The sequence below is a fragment of the Haemaphysalis longicornis genome, unplaced genomic scaffold, assembly GCF_048455015.1.
Source record: "Haemaphysalis longicornis isolate Haplotype H1 unplaced genomic scaffold, Haemaphysalis longicornis Haplotype H1 scaffold_14, whole genome shotgun sequence".
NCBI lineage: Eukaryota > Metazoa > Arthropoda > Arachnida > Ixodida > Ixodidae > Haemaphysalis > Haemaphysalis longicornis.
In genome coordinates, this window is record NW_027526245.1 from 40,134,115 (window position 1) to 40,153,007 (window position 18,893).

Consider the following 18,893-nt stretch of genomic DNA (forward strand, 5'->3'; position numbering starts at 1 on the left):
ACATACATACCTGCATACAAACATACATACATACATGCCTACATACATACATACATACATACATACATACATACATGCATACATACACACATACATACATACATACATACATACATACATACCTGCATACAAACATACATACATACATACATACATACATACATGCATACATACATACATACATACATACATACATGCATGCATACATACATATATACATACATACATGCACTCATACATACATGCATGCATGCATGCATACATGCACACATACATACCACTTTTCACCACTTTCTTTTCAACTCAAAAAATTTTTCATCTCTTTCTATGACCCACCACAACCTCCCCTTTGCTTTCCGAGGTTTTCACTGAGCCCCTCATTTACCATTTTCTGATTACATACGTACAAATATACATACATACATACATACATACATACATACATACATACATACATACATACATACATACATACATACATACATACATACATACATACATACATACATACACACATACAACTTTATTTCACGATATTCACTGTACATTTCGTGCCCGCAGAAGTGCAAACCGGGTGTGGGCGGGTCACGGAAGACTCAGGATGCTCACTCAGGGGGTAACAAGAGGCAACTCTTGCAAACGACAAAACAAAAACGAAAACACCATATACACATCGCTATAACATGATGCGCGTTCGCACTCGTGAAAGTTCATAAAATATCCGATTTTTAAGGTTCACACACATGTTGATAGAGTTACAGACTGTAAATGAATGAGGTGGTAATTTTAAGAAACAAATGAAACAAATAAAATAATAAATGGACAGAAGGAGCCGTTCGAAATAAATCACACTTTCTACCGGATTACACACTGCCAGCGACGGTCTAGTACTTTACACAATTTAACCAATGTTTCATTTGAGATTTTGTCTTGTAAATTCAGCACAACATTTCTGTATCCTCGGGCGATTGATTGAAATAAGAAGGAACATAGTATTCGCGGCACCTTTTACCATAGTCGGTGTATGTTTCGTTGTGGGTTCAGATACAGAACACTGGACTTCGGTTATATGGGGTTAACTGGGTTTATTATAATGTAGGAAGAGAAAGCTTACACAAGCGACTACATGGCTGCAGCACAGAAGAGAAAAGCGAAGTCGCGGACGGCGCGCGGGCGTAACTAAATGCCGTCGTCTGCTCAAGGCTCACCGCGCTCCGCCGCTGGGAGGTAGAGAGGAATCAAACTCGTGGGGCCTCGTGTTGGGGGCTGTTCCCGCCGGCGGCTTTCATACACCGTGGGCACTGGGCTGGGTCCCGCCGTCTACGCTCTTGGCTTGACTGCGTGGCGCCATCTGTTAGTTCCTCACGTAACATCTTTCCTTCTCTGAAAGAGCTGTCCACTTTATCCGCCGACGAAGTCTTGCAACCTCTTTGGGAGCATCCTAGTTCTTCGTGGTCAGATCGGAGTGCCTCCCTGGTCAGATGTTCTTCCCTTTTAGCTGATGGATCCATTGACTTCTTTAGGCAAGGAGTTGGGTGATGCTCGGCTTGTCGAAGCTTCGTTGTTCGACGTACTCGCAGGCAGGTCAGGTGTGGTGTATCCCGGCTGGCTCTCATCAGAAGGCTTGGGTGTACTTCTAATGAAGATGCGATTTCTCCGCAGGATGCTGTCACCAATTTTCACCTTGTATGACCTGTCCTCCACCCGTTCAGTCACAGTTGCTTTCTCCCACGCTTTGCCTTTCTGTGGTCGAACTGTCACGCTTTCTCCCTCCTTCAGGATTGGCAGATCCTTAGCTTGTTTGTCATGATGAGAAATTATCTTTCTTCTTCTCTCTTTCATCCGGTCCTTTACATCTACTGTCCTTGGTTGCATCAGTTGTGCTTTTGTCGGTAGGGTTGTTCTTGTACGGCGGCCCATCAGCAGTTGCGCTGGTCTTGCATTCAGGCCTTGCAAAGGGGTGTTTCTGAAGTCCAAAATTGCCATCTGCAATTCTGATTTGCTTTCTTCAGCTTTCTTTAGCAGCATTTTTGCCGTTTTCACTGCTGATTCTACCTTGCCGTTGGAGCGTAGATAGGCTGGACTCGACGTTTTGTTTTCAAAGCTTCAGCTGTTCGCAAAGTTCTGGAATTCTTCACGTGAAAACTGGGGTTCATTATCCGTGATGAGCACTTGCGGAATTCCGTGTCTGGCGAAGTGAGCTTTCAATTTCAGAATCACTTGGCTGAAACTCAGAGATTTCAGTTGATCTGCTTCCCAGAAGTTGCTGCTTGAATAGTTCACTGTGACTAAAAAGTTCTTGTCCTTGTACTCAGAGATGTCGCATCCCACTCGTTCCCATGGATAGCTTGGTTGCGGGTGCATAATGAGAGTTTCTCGCTGTTGAGAGATAGCATGATAAAGTCTTTCAGTTCTGCATTGAGTCTTGCCCAGAAGACACATTGTCGAGCACGTCGCAAGCAGCTTTCTATTCCCACGTGTGACGCATGGAGCTTTTGTTTGATTTCGGCTCGCAGCGACGTCGGGATGACTAATCGCATTCCCTTGAAGATCATGTCATCTTCGACGGTGAGCTCATCTCTGAAGGTGAAGTACATCCGTATGTCTTGAGGTACTTGATCTTTTTCCTCCGGCCATCCTGACTGGATTGTCGCTTTCAGTCTTCGCATTGATTCGTCATCTGTTGTCGCATTTCGGATTTTCTCCTGCGTTTCTTTACGCACGAGCTGGTGATTCACGACGTTGATGTTCTCATGTTCTTCCTCACAGCTGTCGTTCGGCAGAAATGCACGAGACATCGTGTCGGCCAACTGAAGTTCTTTGCCTGGTCGGTACTCAATGCTTATGTCGTACCTTTGGGTTTGAAGAATCATTCCTTGCAGTCGCCGTGGTACTTGATCGAGTTGTTTCTTGAGAATCGACTGAAGTGGCTTGTGATCAGTGATTTATTTATTTATTTATTTATTTATTCACAATAATCCCTGATGGTAGTGGCTGATGATGGTAGTGGCTCTTCCAAAAGAGTACTGATGAAATTTTTTCAGTGCAAAGACGATTGCCAGCATCTCCTTCTCAATCTGCGCATAACGGGTTTCTGTTGGTGTCAGCGCACGGCTTGCAAATGACACTGGCTGTCCGTTCTGGAGAAGAGCTGCTCTTATTCCCGTCTCACTTGCATCACACTGAATTTCCAGTGGTTTGAGCACGTCGTAGTACGCAAGTACTGGTGCTTTGGTCACTGCTTCCTTGGCACTTCGAAATGCCTGTTCTTGTGGTTTTCCCCAGTAACATGGTTCTTCTTTGGTCGTAAGCTTTCGCAGTGATTCCATCACATGCGAGATTCTCGGCAGAAATCTGGCGAGGTAGTTGACCATTTCGCAGAAGCGCTGTACTGCTTGAACATCTGTTGGTAAGGGCATTTCTTGAATTGCTTTGACTTTCTCTGGGTCGACTTTCAGTTCTTCTTTCGTTAACAGGTGTCCCAGGAACACTGTTGTCGACGTCTTCAACTGCGTCTTTTCTTTGTTGAAGCGTATTCCCATTTGCCGGCATCTTTGGAGTAGTCTTTCCAATTTTCGGTCATGGTCTTTCGCAGCCTCTCTGTCTGTTTCGCCGATTCCGAACACCAGGATGTCGTCTGCGATGCAGATAACTCCACTGAGCCCTTCAAGTTCCAGTTGAAGTCTCTTCTGGAAACTTTCACTGCTCACAGCAAGTCCAAAGGGTAGGCGAAGCCATCGATAACGTCCTTGAGGTGTTTGAAAGGTTGTCATGAAGCTTGATTACTCATCGAGTGGACATTGCCAGAAGCCCTCTCGCAAGTCAAGTCTCGAGAAAACCTTTGCCCTTGCCACTTCAGGTAGCACATCTTCAAAAATTGGCAGTGTGTGACGTTCCCTTTTTAGAGCCTCATTCAATGCCTGTGGGTCGATGCAAATCCTCATTTCGCCGTTCTTCTTCGTTGCTATGACCATTCTGCTCACCCATTGTGTTGGTTCCAAAACTTTCTTGATTACTTCCCTCTTCTCCAGATTCGTCAAGGCTGTGTTCAGTTGCGGTTGAATGCTCACAGGAACTCTGAAGCTTGTTATCGCTTTGGGACATGCTTCGGCCATTCACCAAGTTCACCAAGTGAACTTTTCCCGGAAGTGTTCCTAGAGTGTCTCCAAAAACATCTGGGTATTTCTCCACAATGTGACGTGTGAAGTTTTCTTCTGAAACCTCATCGATCCCGGCCACAAGGTTGTAGTCTTGTTATGAGGCCCATCTTCTCTGCTGTGTTTCTGCCAATCAGCGGTGTGAGGTCTTCCTTAACAACTGCAAATTTCACCTTGTGCTTGGTCCCATTCTTTGGTGACGTTTCGAGTTCCGCTTTTCCTATTGCCTTAACCGTGCCGCCATCCCATGTACGCAGAGTTGTTGCGCATGGTTCCAGTTGCTCTCGTGCGACATGCTTGCTCGTGATGACATCGACAGCTGCTCCGCTGTCTACTTAGAAGGTCACCTGTTTTCCGTTAACTTCCAGTGATGTGTAGACTGCGCTCGTTTTTTTGCTGTCGACGACAAGAATATCATCTTCTTCAGCACTTTCTATCTGTAACCCGGCTACTACTTTGCGACTTTTGCATACGGCCGCAAAATGGTTCTGCTTTCTTTTTTTTTTTTTTTTTTTTTTTTTAATTCGAAAGTTTGCCCTGCGGCATAATAGATGTAGGCGTTTACAGAAACACGAACAAGTTAGTTTCGTGTATAAAGTTCAGGAGTTGTCGGTGACACGGTCCATGCACCCAGCGTTGCAGGTCAGGAGGGCGGCCAGGGTGGAGACCGGTTGCACGAAGGTGCCGCAGGCGAACTTGATGCAATCCCGGGCAGGCCCAGAGCAGGTGCTGCACATTCACGTCCCCAATGGCAGTGGTGCAGAATGGACAGGTGGATCCGTATGGGCCGCGGTATTCCGATGGCCAGGAGGCAGTCACGGACGGCGTAAGGGCCACCCCAACGCGTAATCTCCGCAGCGCAACCTCCTCTCGGCGAGTTAAGTCGCCAGGGAGGTTTGAACCACACGGTGGTATGAGTGCTCGTGTGGTGCGCCGAAGATTTTCCTTTCGTCGTTCCAGGTGCCCGCGAGCGTCTTCGGGGAAAGGTAGTAGTGGCCGCATGACTGTGCTCGGGTGGCTAGCTGAGTCTGCCTCCGTATTGCCAGGCACAGATGAGCGGGGCACCCATTCGATGCGTATCTGCAGCGCCGTGCTTCTTGCCAAGCGATGAATGGCATCGGAAAAGGATGTCGATTGTGCCACGCGACGAATGTCATGTATGGCTTGCGTAGAGTCAGTCCGTATGATTAGTCGTGAGTACGGCCCCGCCCGGACAAAAGGTAGTAATGAGACCAGTCCATCATGTATTGCAGCTAATTCAGTAAGATACACGGGTGGCAGTGGATTGGCGGCATATGAACAGGTTTGGTCAACCTCCGGTAGCTGGGGACACACCAGTGCGGTGTGTACCATGCCATTTTTAGCGCTGGCATCTACATACGCAATGATTGCGTCGGTGTCTGTACAATGAAGATCAGAGACCTGTGCCGTGGCCTTGCGAGGGACTGGGCGACGGAGACGACCGATGGGTTTGTTTTTTGTCAGCTGTACTCGCAGCCATGGAGGGAGTTCCGACCCTTTCACAGTTGTATCTGCTACAACAAAGCCCATGTAATGGGCTAGTGCAGCAGCTGCACCGATGTTCGAGAGCTTACAGGTGCGGGCAGAACGGCGTTGATGTACCAGCTCATCGATAGTGTTGAGCTGGGCCTCGGCCTGTAGAGTTGGAACCGGGGTCATTCGGGGCAGACCAGTAACAGCCCGCATGGCATCTCGGTTAATTGCTTCGAGGCGATCCCAGTCCCTCATCGTAAGATGGTGGAACTGGGCCTGGTACACGAGTCGGGGTTGTAAAATAGACTGCACAAGGAGGCGAGCAATTCTAGTTCGCGACCCGCCAGCCTTTGTTGCTATTCTGCGTATCAGGTGGATTGTGCGTGCAGCACTCTCCTTTGCCCCCTTCACCCATGGAGCCGCAGATCCTGACGAGGCAACGTCGAGGCCAAGCACCCGTAGACTTAAAACTTCTTGTAGTGGTTGCTGATCAATAAACAACCGGACAGGTCGGTTCCCAAGTCGGCGGCGCCCGTTGTTATTAGCCACTGACATATATGCCGTTTTTTCTTTTGAAAGTTCAAGCCCTACCTTGGCGCACCAGGAGTTGGTTGTGTCTAACGCCATTTGTAGTGCTCTTTCTTGTACATCGATTTCAGGGTGCACAGACCATACAGTAATGTCATCGGCGTACATTATGTACTTTGCGTCCGGAATTCCCGCCAATTGCCAGGCTAAAGGAAGCAAGGCGATATTAAATAATATTGGCGCCAGCACTGAGCCCTGTGGAACCCCTCGATACGAGGTGAAATGACCTGTAGCTTTGCCGGCCAAGCGAACAGAGAAGGTGCGGTTCCGTAAAAAGGCGTTCACAAATGTGCATACACGACTTGGAAGTTTGAGCCACTCAAGGATCGCAACAATAGCTTCGCGGCTTTCTGCATTTGCTGCATACTTGCTTCCATGCAGGGCAGGCTTCTTTTTTGCGTTCATGGCTGCCGCCGCAATACTTGTATTTCTGCACAGTAGGCTTCTGTGGGTTTCTTGCAGGGGGGTAAAGCGAGCTCTGAGACCGTACGAATCGTGGGCGCTGACATGATACAATTCCCATGGTTGTCAGATCAATTGTATTCGGCCTTCTAAAAAACTGAAGCAAAATAGTTACAAATAATTGCCTCAGCAAATAAAAATAGCTCTGCAAAAAACGTTTAGTGTAATTAAGCTTTAATTAGCGGAGAAAGAGTAAGTGCATAGTTCAGTTTTGGTTTCGGTTTTCTTTAAGTGTGCTAGGAAGTGGCGAGGCCCTTGCGCCTGACTTGCGCAGTTTGTGTGTGTGCAGTCTCCAGCTCAGATCTGCGTGCATACAAAATGTGTGCAATTGGTACAACTCGGATGCACGCGCCGAGCAAGTGCCTCCCCGGGTGCTTGCGAGGCTGTCATTCTTTCTTCACGTTAAACGAGTACTGACACGAAATTTTGGTGTTACGTTTTTTTCGTTGCTATGCGTGCCTACCAGCCCACTAATCATAGAATGACAGATTAGACGGTCGAGCGCAGCGTAAACATTCATTTACGGCGTCGTTTATTCGTGCCAGTTTCGGTTTCGACTGAAAAACGCCGAGCGGCCGCCATAACAGGATGTATCACATGACGTCACCATTCTTGCCGCATCGCTGCCTCTCTAGAAGCGCGCGCGAGCGAGCGCACGCGCGCGCCCAGACCGGCCGAAGTCTTCGCCGTCCCCACAGGCCCGGGCAACATGACGTCAGTCCCAAAACCATGACGTGTACACACGCCCGAGCAGCGCGCGCCAACCACAGCCAGCGCGTCGGCTTTGTCAAGGGAGCCCCGACGTCGGCAGTTTGGGAAAAGTAGCACATGATGTCATGTCGGCCCGCTCTGGGATTTCTCGTGCGGGCGAAGATTAAAATGGATTTTAAATATGTTTCGCTGAACTGTTGCTGTTGAAACTTCCTGGGAGATATCTCCTGATAAAAAGGAAGCGTTTTACATAGTTATCGCAGCTTTGAAATTTCGTGTCAGTACTCCTTTAAGCCCGCCGGAACAGCGATTCCGATCTGACCTTGACTACCGCAAGTTCACTACAGGCTACGGAGTGGCAGCCAGCGATCGTTCCCGTTGGAAGAGAAATAAAAGGAGCTTTTATAATCGTTCGGTTCCAGTTGTTTTATTCATGCAACTTGTTAAAGCTCTTCGTGCTTCGAACTTTCGCGCAAGCGTTCGTGAAGGTAGAACGAAAAAATAGGTAACGAAATGCGGTTTCTTTTTTAATCAGTCACAGTAAATGAACAAGTATATGTTCTCTCCTCGCGCGCTCTGTGCGGTAAATTACTGCCCATTCAATAGTGCGCATTCAGTCCCGCAAGCTTTCCCTTTGAAGTCGTGGAAAGCAGCTAGAACTTGACGAACAGACAGAAAGGAAAACGGGACATGCCGCGGGCTGTATTTCGCATGCATTCTTGGCATACATTCTGCCACTCCGTTGGCCTGCTATCGAGCGCGCTCTTTCGCTCCTGTGCTTCAAAGCGCCGCGACTGACCGGCAATATCAGCGTTGGCCCATGCGATGTTTTTGTGTGTGTGTGTCAATAAAGGTTTCACATTCAGCGAAAGCCACAGTTCACTTCACTTCTTTGAAAGGCATTGAGCGACTCGCAAACTGTCGCAGAATGGCAAATAAAGCGGCACAGCGCGAAAATGCACGGAGATCATACGGAGATTCATTTTTCTGTGCGCCCAGTGCGGATCAGCTGACTCCTTGGCGTCCTCGCGCATGTTCGAGCTTGCGCTCAAGAGTTGTGTACGCGTTGTCACATCTTGCTCAAATAGTCTCAGTACATATAAGTCACACGTACGCTAAAACGAAAACACGTCGGTTACCTACCACAGGAGATAAACTACGCAATGCTGTCGACGCCGCCTACACGAAATCCGCCCGGCCAGCGGTCCGCCATGTTACAATTAATCCCGGTGTAACGTAGTATTTTGGTTACATACTGCCGCTACTATAGCATGAAGATTGGAAGTGAAGAGTCGATGCGTTGAAGAGGGTTTAAAAGTTAACTCGTTTACTTTACTGATGACATTGGTGACATTTAGCACATACAAAGTTGAAACAATTACACTTATTACATAGATGAAAAAGGCAGTCAAAAGATTCAGAGTACTTAACGAAACATGGTTGGCGGGCGAAGGGCTCCCGGCGTCTGGCCCCGACGATCGGCAGCAAGCGGCTCTCCTGGTGTTGCTCTCTCGCCGCTCAATAGCCAGAGGGGCCGCGTTATATTTGCCTTGGGGGGACGCATTGGGGGAAAAAGCGCATCCTAGCGTGTGCGGACTACCGGGAGCAAGTCTAAGGCACACCCGCAGCCAATCAGGAAGACGCTTCTAAGCTCCAATCAGACATGTCCCCGCCAAAGGGAAAAGGACCAAAAACACAGACACAAGGTTTCGACTTCGAAGACGCGCGCTTGGAGAATTACGGGCGTAGAGCAAGTAGTTAAACAAAACGCACTAAAGTAAACAGGGGAAAAGGGAAGGTCGTCGGAAGAACACAGCGGCCCGCGTAGGCGCGCAACGGGGGTCGGAGACGCCAGTGCGCGCGGTAATACAAGCCGAGGCGAGGGTTCGCTTCCCCCAACAGCCGTCGTCTCCCGGTCGGCCGACGGGCAGACACACGCGCCAGAGCCGTTTCTCAGAAAAAAGGGCCAGGGCCCAGCCGCGTCCGAAGCGCTTTTACACACACACTTGGGAGAAAGAGCCCTGGCTGCGGGCACAGAACGCAAAAACCGAACGAACAACATCAAGAGAGCTCGGCTTCGCGACACCGGCATGCTTCGCTAGCCGGACGCGGAAACGCCACAGTAGCACGTTGCCAGATTGCAAACCATCGCTTTCGCCATTTTGAGTAAGCACAAGCTCAGCTGGCAACCTTCAAATCGTTGTATCATGTCTGCTACTGTGTGTCGTACGGTTCCAATGCATTGGCTCAGCGGCGCGCTTTCCCTCTAGAGTCAGTATATTATCTCTATGGTTTCTTGCTTTAGTGGTGTTCTGGTTGCCGTTGCCAGTTGCTCGATCGGTATTCTTTTTCACTGCATGCACTTGACTATCGCTCGTCGCTCCCTCTTTAAATGCTTTCAGTTGGAATTTCGTTGCTCCATGAGCAAGACACACCTTGACAACTTTCTCTAGTGTTGGGCCCTCGAGCTTGCGTATGTCCGCACGCGCTTTTTCGTCATGTACTCCACATGCGATTTGGTCGCGGATCAAGCTGTCTCTTTGGGTCCCAAATCTGCAATCGCGCGCTTTCAGTTTCAAGTCCAACAGGAAACTGTCGAATTGTTCCTCTGGCTGCATGCGGTAACGGAAAACTTAGCGCGAATAGAGTTCGTTCTGCTTCGGCAGGAAGTGTGTGTGGAGAAGGTTTACAACGTGAGCGAAGTCAAATTCTGGTTGCGGTCTTGCAGGGGAAGGTACACCAAAGTCCAAAGTGTTGTACACATCAAGCAATGCTGGTCCTCCGACGGTCAAGAGAAGAGCTACTTGCCGTTCCGCCGAGGCGCTGGCTGTGTCCGTTCCTTTCAGGTACAGCGTGAAGGCTTGCTTGAAGACGCGCCATTGTTCCGCTGCGTTGCCCTCCGAGTAAAATTTCGGTGGTGCTGGAAGCTTATCCATTTCTTCGCTTGCGGTACAGCTGGTTCAAAACTCTGACACCATGTTTCGTTGTGGGTTCTGATACAGAACAGTGGACTTCGGTTATATGAGGTTAACTGGGTTTATTATAAAGTAGGAAGAGAAAGCTTACACAAGCGACTACATGGCTGCAGTACAGAAGAGAAAAGCGAAGTCGCGGACGGGGCGCGGGCGTAACTCGATGACGTCGTCTGCTCAAGGCTCACCGCGCTCCGCCGCTGGGAGGTAGAGAGGAATCAAACTCGTGGGGCCTCGTGTTGGGGGCTGTTCCCGCCGGCGGCTTTCATACACCGTGGGCACCTTCCTCCATGGTGGGCACTGGGTTGGGTCTTGCCATGGGTCTTGCCGTCTATGCTCTTAGATAGATAGATATATACTTGACGGTCGTTCCCTTTGAAGCGGGCGGGCGCCTCAGAATAGGGTCACCCAGACCAAACATGAAAACAAAAAAGCACTAAAGAACAAGGAACAATGGGCTAAGTAAAAAGAGAGAAAACAATAAATCAAAAACATCACTAAAGAACAAAGAACTATGAATGACAGGCTTGACTGCGTGGCTTGAATGAATTGGCTTGACTGCGTGGCGCCATCTGTTAGTTCCTCACGTAACAGTAATTCTCGGTAATTCGTAATGGCCTGTTTTGCGTAGCACTTTAAGCTTTTTTTACTACTTTTTTTATCGGGTTCAAAAGAACTTTCGCAAAAGTACTACATGCATATACAGATCCATAAAAGAATCCACGCCGGAAATGATCCAGACACTAAGAAAAATGTGAATCATGTGGGAGCTTACGAGCACGAGCAATTATGATGTCACCGGGACATGTTTGTGCAATTTTAGACGGCCGACTGAAGCCACCGCGTAGAAACATGACTGTGCTACTGTAGTGATGCCCGAAGGTCTAGTACTGCGCCAGTTAAATGCTTGATTTGATTGACTTGAGCTTTAACGCGTCCTCTCTACGCAGGCGATGAGGAGGTGGAGGAATAAACGTCCTATATAGAAGTTAGTCTTGGGGAAGAGTCTTTATTCTAGGACTCCTTGAAACCGTCCAGCTTCTTGGGCTCTCTTTACCAGCCATAGCTGATCATCAGGGTTCGAGCTGGGCAGCGCTCTCTCCCAGTGCTCAGGGGATGGAAAGGGCAGGGGTGGTGTAGGGGGGGTAGGTGGGGGGCTTTATCACAGCCCCACATAATATGGTAAAGCGTGCCCGGAGCCTCGCACATGCGGCACTGCGAGGAGTACAGGGTGGGGGCCAGAATGTGAGCTCTAGTGGGGTGGGGAAAAGTGTTGCTTTGGATGCATCGAAGGTGACGTTTTTGTTCTTTTGTGAGGTTTTTGTGTGCAGGAGGTGCATTGTTTGCTGCAGGCGGTAGTGCTGCGTGATTTCTTTGAAGGACAAGGGGGGACAGACAAGCCACTGCTCACCGAACTCCTCGAGCCCGCTGTGTCAGATCTCTGGCATACCGGTGGGCAGCTTTGTGGGCAGAGATCATCATTACGGACTGCCAACAAGCGTGTAGAACTTTCTCGAGCGGCTTCATCTCACCGCCGGCCACACACGTTCTAATTCAGCATCCTCCACAACACCATGTAAGGATTATTTGGGACCAGCCCATGCGGACGTGCCAGGCGATGAGGCGCGTCGTAGTGGAGGGCTCTGCATTAATTTCAACTACCTGGGGATCTTTAACGTGCGCCGAAATCTCGAACGAACAGGCCTTTGGGCTTTTCGCATCAGTTAAATCCTAGCGTGCAGTAATTACCCTTCCGCTTTTTACTAGTCCGGAACCCTGCTGCTTCGCTGCTGGTGTCTTGCAGCGCAAAATATAAATGTACATCTGTTTCTAACAGCAGAGCTTTTTAAGCTTTCTTGTGTCCATGCTGCTCGTTAACAAGAAATTCCGCTCGGCGAAGTGGAGAGGGGGAAATGCCAGGCTAGATAGTGTGAGGGGAACTGGCGAGGAGGCAAGGAGTTCATAAACCAGTGTAAGGAGTGCGTGCCTCAAGGAAAAAATTGGCCGCGTATCTGCTCCTTTCGTTGCAAATGTCGTCAAAAGACGATAGTCTTTATCGGCTTTTGCGAAGTAAATGCCTCCCTTCGCTTTCCCGCTCACCTCTCATGTTGTTCTTCTTGCGTCGCGCTCTTCCCAAGGTAAACACGCCAAATGTTTGCTTAAATCATTTTAAATTTCCCGCGTTCCACTGCTTCAAACCGGGTGTCTCGATGCGAACGCTGCCGTACGGCGAAGACGAGCGTTAATCGAGGCGCCCTACTTCAACGTTTATAGAACCGCGTTTCCCTACTCCACGTACGCTGCAAGCAGAACGTGAAACCTATCTAGTGGAACCGGTTGATTTCTTAAAATGGCGCCAGAAGCTATAGTGGCGCGGGCGACAGCAGGCGACGGCGGAGTGAATTCTTTTTCTGCAGTTGATGAAGTATTTAATTTCGCAAAAGTCAAGCCTGTTTGATTTTTTATAAAGGAACACTGCAAATATACCTTCCGTATTGATTTGTTGTCTCATATTTGCGTAATGTCTTGTTGTTCTTCAACAATGTTGACAAGTATGAACATTACACCGGACATAGACGGGTAGATTTAGCTGTGACTATATAAAACTATTGCGCAGGCATTGTGTTGCTTTGGCCGGGTGGCTGAATCGAGTCACAGACAGACAGACGGACGGACAGACAGACATACACACAGACATACAGACCGACCAAAATTTCTGGGTTTAAGTAGCCCAAGAAAGACTATCGTCTTTAAAACGCTTCCCGTGGTCGGAATCAAACCTGGGCCCCTCGCGACATGAAATCGGCGCGTATACCGATTGCGCTATCATTGCATTCGAAGCGCCCAGCATTTCCTTTGGGTTTGTTGCGCGGGCGTTGGTGTTGGACTTTGTCTTAGTTGAAGTGGACTTTGTCTTCGCAATTCGGCAGTTTGAATTTTAGACTTAAGGTGTTCGGGTTGGGTACTTGAACTCAGTTTGCATGAAGAAAGCTTCTCCTTTTTAACCATTTCGCTCTTAAGAAAGGGGCACAGCGAAGAAAAGCTAAGTTAAAGCTGGTGAAGGCCACCAGCCAGCTCCGCTGTTTCAACAGTCTTCGCATCTAAACGGCGAGGTGGCCGAATTGTTTTTTTCATTTCGTAGCTTTAGGGAATAAGAGCGTTCTTCGAGGCCGAAATGGAGTTGACTAGTTTACCAAACCCCAGTTCTGTCTTCCTAAACAAAGGTTGCTTTTGTCTTAATGTTGCCCTTAAGGTTTTTACGAATCGGGTGAACTTGGGGCCAGTCACATCTTATTTGCCCAAGTTTCGTTACTAGCCGCTTTTGATATCATCGGAAATATTCCCACGCTTTTGTACTCGCCACTGTGTTACCGCTAAACGTCAGGATAGCCATAACCGCCAAAATATCTGACATGGGGCTGTGAAGCACGTCGGGGCAAAAAACTACATCTCCCATGTTTATCTTAGTAAATGGAAGTTCGGTCTTTCTAATGATCCAAAGACGGCAGTTTTAAGGGCACTGAGCATTCGACCTACCGCATCTTTAGAATGCCGTACTTTGTAGGTTTTACTTTTCGTAACATTCCTGGAAAGGTAACAGTTTAGCTTGCCTTGGCAGGGCCAATGGAATCGGCGTACGTTTCATTCACCCTAAAGCATACCTAAAGATAACCTAGCATTAACAAGTATTTAAAGTTATTGTAGGGGCTTCAAGCTATCGTTAGGCGGCGCCCGGTTTCGATCCCGTGACTCTCTGGCCGCAACGGGAGGTACGTGGCGCTCTTCCCACTGCGCTATAGACCGAGAGGGGATCATGTGCTACGAACGCGCCTTATGTACTTCACTCATTCAAACTACGTCAAGAAGCTACTGATACAACGAAGGCACGCGAAGCTGAATGTCAACGGAAACGAAGAACTGAAAACAAATAGGAACATTAGTCGACCCCATGGCTGCTTCGCATACTACTCAGGGTTCCCCTGCGGGAAGATGGTGTAATTTTTTTTCTTCCTTTTTTTATGGCCTGAAAGCACTAAGCAGAAACGGACCCGGTATATGGCCTACAGTTTCTCATCCAGCAACAAGCGACCGTATCCCCCAGAAATTCAGCACTCCCGCCGAGTTCTAGCGTAGGTTAAAAAACAATGTTCCAGCATAAACTTCTAGCGGAATGAAGCCGCATGTAACCGACCCAGTAGCGTAAACCGAACCATGCGTACTGTCAGGTTATACCACGACATAAACAGCGATATTCAAAAAAACACAATGTTTTTTTTTTAATTGAACACTCTTTGACGTTCACGACCTAAGGTATGCCTCAAGAAATAACTGACACGAACGGGGTCCTGTTATTCTGTACTTTGAAGAATTACGTTAAATTACTCGTTCCGTTTCAAGTGTGGCATTTGCTTTGCACTTTTTCTGTTTTTTTTACGTGGCGCCCCTTGAGACGTGTGATGCAAGTTCCTTGCCTGACATGTATTTAAATTGTTTTGTTTGATGAGTTCAGGAGGCCAGCCCGACCTTTTAGACAGAACGCTGGCATTGAGCCTTTTCGTCTCGCAGACGCCTTTTTTTATGCCGCCTTAAAAATAGTGATCCCCGCGTGGCGCATTTTCTGCTAGGCACGTCTTTCTAGGACCTACGCAATGCTTATCAGTGCATGCGCTGCTCTGTGATGACACTTAATATAAGTAGTCAATAACTGTTTCAATAAAACCTAGCTGTTATCAGATTATTTTGCAAACAAAATGTAAAAACAGCAGTTTTCTGAAAACCCTCTTTACAATTTTTTCTAAAGTTCAACCCTCTTTTCAATTTTTTTTCTAAAGTTCAATGCAACTTGGCATGAGTATATCATGGATAACATGCGAAAGCATTATGATTGTTCGTAGAATTTGGTCAGAAGTCATTCAGGTACTAGTAAATGCACTTCACGCTAGCTGTGACGTCTCAATTATATGAGTAAAATGTAAACTGTTTCGTGTTAGCGTGTTTTTTTACCGATCAAGGTTTCTTAGCCGCTTTGACAATCACTTAGGCATAACGACGTTGCATGGAAGTCGGCCGCTTACTGCAGTATCGGGCGAAGCTGAAGTCCGCCAGCTTGACGACGTTGGTAGAAGTGAGGAGGACGTTGTCGCACTTGAGGTCGCGGTGGGCGATGTCCTTGTAGTGCAAGTACGCCAACGCCTTGGCCATCTGCATGAAGTACTCGTATGCCCGGCGCTCCTTGAACCGCTTCACTTTCTGCGCGAACAAGCGCGTCGACCGCATCGTTATTTGAGGGACTAGAAGCAAGTGAAATGCGCGCTAGTTGCTGGTACGTGATAACGCTCTAATCATTCAGGGGAAGTCTGCTCACCAGAGAGCCTCAAATATTATTGCCGAATTGTTATCTGAAATGCAGCGCCCATCGTTGCACGGCGTCCTAATTAGGAGGTATGAAGTCGGCATGCAGGTTCGCAGTCCACCGGTCTGTGTGAAGGTTACTTTGTAACCAGCTTACCAGTAACCAGGTTACTGGTTGCGAGGTTATCAGGTTACCAGGTTATAAAGTAACCAGGTTATTTTGTTCTCTCGTCAAAACTTTTTACAACCAATACTTCAAAGAATCCAAGCATGCACCAAGGTATCCTTTCCCACAACCCGCCACCCACCCTTCAGTATAGTAGGTCCCTCTAGACCCTACTGTGATAAACACTGGCGCAGGTATGTCGCAGCGAAACGCGTTTTTAGGCGGATTATGTGATTTATACCGCGTAGGGGTGGCTAAATTTATTACCTTTGTGCAATAAAAGTTCGCTGTGCTAGTATCTCATTTCATTCACTTTAGTCACCCCGAAATTTCTATATTACGTGTATTTCAGACATCATATGACCGCTCACGCTCATCGCAAAGCAGCTGATTGGAAATGCTGCCGAACTTGTATCGCCAGAGGTTTTAGGAATACTGCATTAATGGTGCAAGGATTTTTAAGGGCGTTTTATACAACTTTTTGTACCAATGTTGCTTATCTTAAACTAGCTTCCGAAACAATATTTTGTCCCAACGCAATCCCTGTGTGCTCCTCAACTCGCTTGGGACTCAGCGCAACACAAACGTATTCGGTTTCCACTACCGTGCACGCATATTGCATCAGGTATTAGGTGAGACACTTTTCTCTACACGGCGGTTTACTGCAAGCTTTAAAAGACACCTATTTACGCAAAAGTTAAGCACTATTCATGATTCCAAGTTTGAGAGCTCGATACCTGGCAGGTAGTGCGTCAAACCGAGTTGGGGAGGCTGTAATCAGGCTAGGGTGTTTTTGGACATCTCCAGAAGCAGCACAGAAGAAAAATACACGAGTAAAGAAGCAAACTGTACGGCTCTGAACTCGAATTTTATCCTAATTTTATTGAAAGGCAATGACCAACACCCACGTGATCGGTCACCTATACCATAATACTAAGAACACAAGTAGATCTAATTTAGCAGATTTCTTGGTCTGTGTCGGGCTTACTCTGTCGAAGAAGATGGAATTACTCTTGGTGTACATTAGCTTCATTACACATTTTACGGCAAAATCAAGTATATTTCCTACTCCCGTACCCATTGATATGATCTACGTACGATGGTGACAGCATAATCTAGTATATGTCCTAATTCCGTCCATATTCGTGTGATTGAAGTACGATGGTCATAACGGGTATACTCATGAACATGTTAAGAACGGTAATAGCCCATGTACGGTACCACTTTGCCTAAGTGACGGACCCGGATGAAACAGTGCGCGCGTTTTGAAAGGAGATTGCTATGAATGCTTATATCGTCTGCCTTTTCTCACGTAGTTTGTTCGTCGTCGCTGCAGTAGTTTATAAGCATATTAAGTCCAAAAATTCACGTAAACGGCTCGTGCCATGTTCAAAATATCCTCAGTCGCACACTACTTCCGCCGTGAGAAGTATCATCGGCTGTGGTGATGAGGCGCAGCGGCAACTTCCGTTGCCGTTCTTAAGTCCCACCCGAGAATAGTCGATTCCTTTCACGTTGGATATATGAGCTTCTTGCGTTTTTTTCGTGAGATCCGGCTGCGCATACTACGTGACCTTTCGTTTAAACTCCATTCTTCGACCAAAGCCATGTTTCGTTCTTATGGTTCGCCCTTCAAGGCCGTTAGACGCAAATTTCTCCCAGCATTACTCCCCCAATACACACGCATAACTACATTCCTTGCCCTCATACACTTCCTCGCTGCATACTATAGACAACTGTCAGCATACCGTGACGCTATACGGAAACCAACACACCCACCAGGATCTTCTCAAGCAGGTCTCCTCCGCTGGCGAGCTCCATGATGATAAACACCTTGGACGGTTCATCGATGATCTGGCTCACATAGGTGATGTTTGGGTGTCTGATGGCGCCGAGGATCTGCAGCTCACGCGGAAGGAACTTCAGGCGGTATATGGGCGATGTCCGATCCCGGCACACGATCTTGCACGCGTAAGTATGGCCCTCCTTTGACACCAACCTGGGGAGTAAAAAAACACAGCTGACTGCTCGGTATGCCTTTCGAATTGACACATGGTTATTCAAACGGAACCATCGAAAACACGGCGCGACGACATAGCGACATTGCGCCCCATCATGCACCGCAACCGCTGTTCCCATGTGCGGCGCAGAGTGCGTTACGGCGAGTATTTGGAATGTGACACGAGTCATTTCCGATGTCACGAGGACACTACGGAATATACAATTATGATACCCACAAACTGTGAAAGGCGGATGTCAACTGGCCACCCGTCGGTAACGCCCCCATCCTCGTCACGCCATATCATCGCCCTTGTACCTATACCCGGGTACAAGTTAAAATTGGCCGCGTATTTGCTCCTTTTGTTGCAAATGTCTACCAAAGGCAATAGTCTTTGTCGACATTTGCCAAGTAAATGCCTCCCTTCGCTTTCCCGCTCACCTCTCATTTTGTTCCTCTTGTGTCGCACTCCTCCTAAGGTACACAAGGTTTTTTCAAGTCAATTTAAAGTTACTGCGTTCCATTGCTCCAGGCCGGTTGCCTCGATGCCAGCGCTGCCGTACGGCGGAGACGCGCATGAATAGAGGCGCCTTACTTCAACGTTTATAGAACCGCGTTCTTCTAGTCCACATGCGTTCCAAGCAGAACGTGGAACTTATCTAATCTAGTGGAACTTTTCGTAGCTGTTGCCGCTTGATTTCTTAAAATACCGCCAGAAGCTGTGGTGGCGCGGGCGACAGCAGGGGACACTGTGAATGTTTTTTTTCTGCAGTGGATGTAGTATCTCATTTCGCAAAACTCAAGCATCTATGAATTTTTTTTTTGGAAGGGAACACTGTAAATATTCCTTGTGTATTAATTTTCTGTCATATTTGCGTAATGTCTTGTTCTTGTCCAACAATGTTGGCAGGTATGAATATATCAACTAGACTTCGCTTAGATTTGGCTGTGAGTATAGAAGACTATTGCGCGGACTTCGTTTCACTTTGCCC

The 18,893-nt window shown here is 47.8% G+C and overlaps 1 protein-coding gene across 1 annotated transcript in view; it reads right to left on the reverse strand.

The window, feature by feature from the left end:
• Window positions 1-18,893, reverse strand: part of LOC144164861 (testis-specific serine/threonine-protein kinase 3-like) — a 28,633-nt gene that overhangs the window by 5,280 nt on the left and 4,460 nt on the right. Inside the window, exons 2-3 of the mRNA XM_077695108.1 lie at window positions 17,682-17,901; window positions 15,460-15,634 (exon numbers count right to left, since the gene is read on the reverse strand). Coding sequence (XP_077551234.1) covers window positions 15,460-15,634; window positions 17,682-17,901 — 395 coding nt within the window. The remainder of the gene's footprint in view (window positions 1-15,459; window positions 15,635-17,681; window positions 17,902-18,893) is intronic.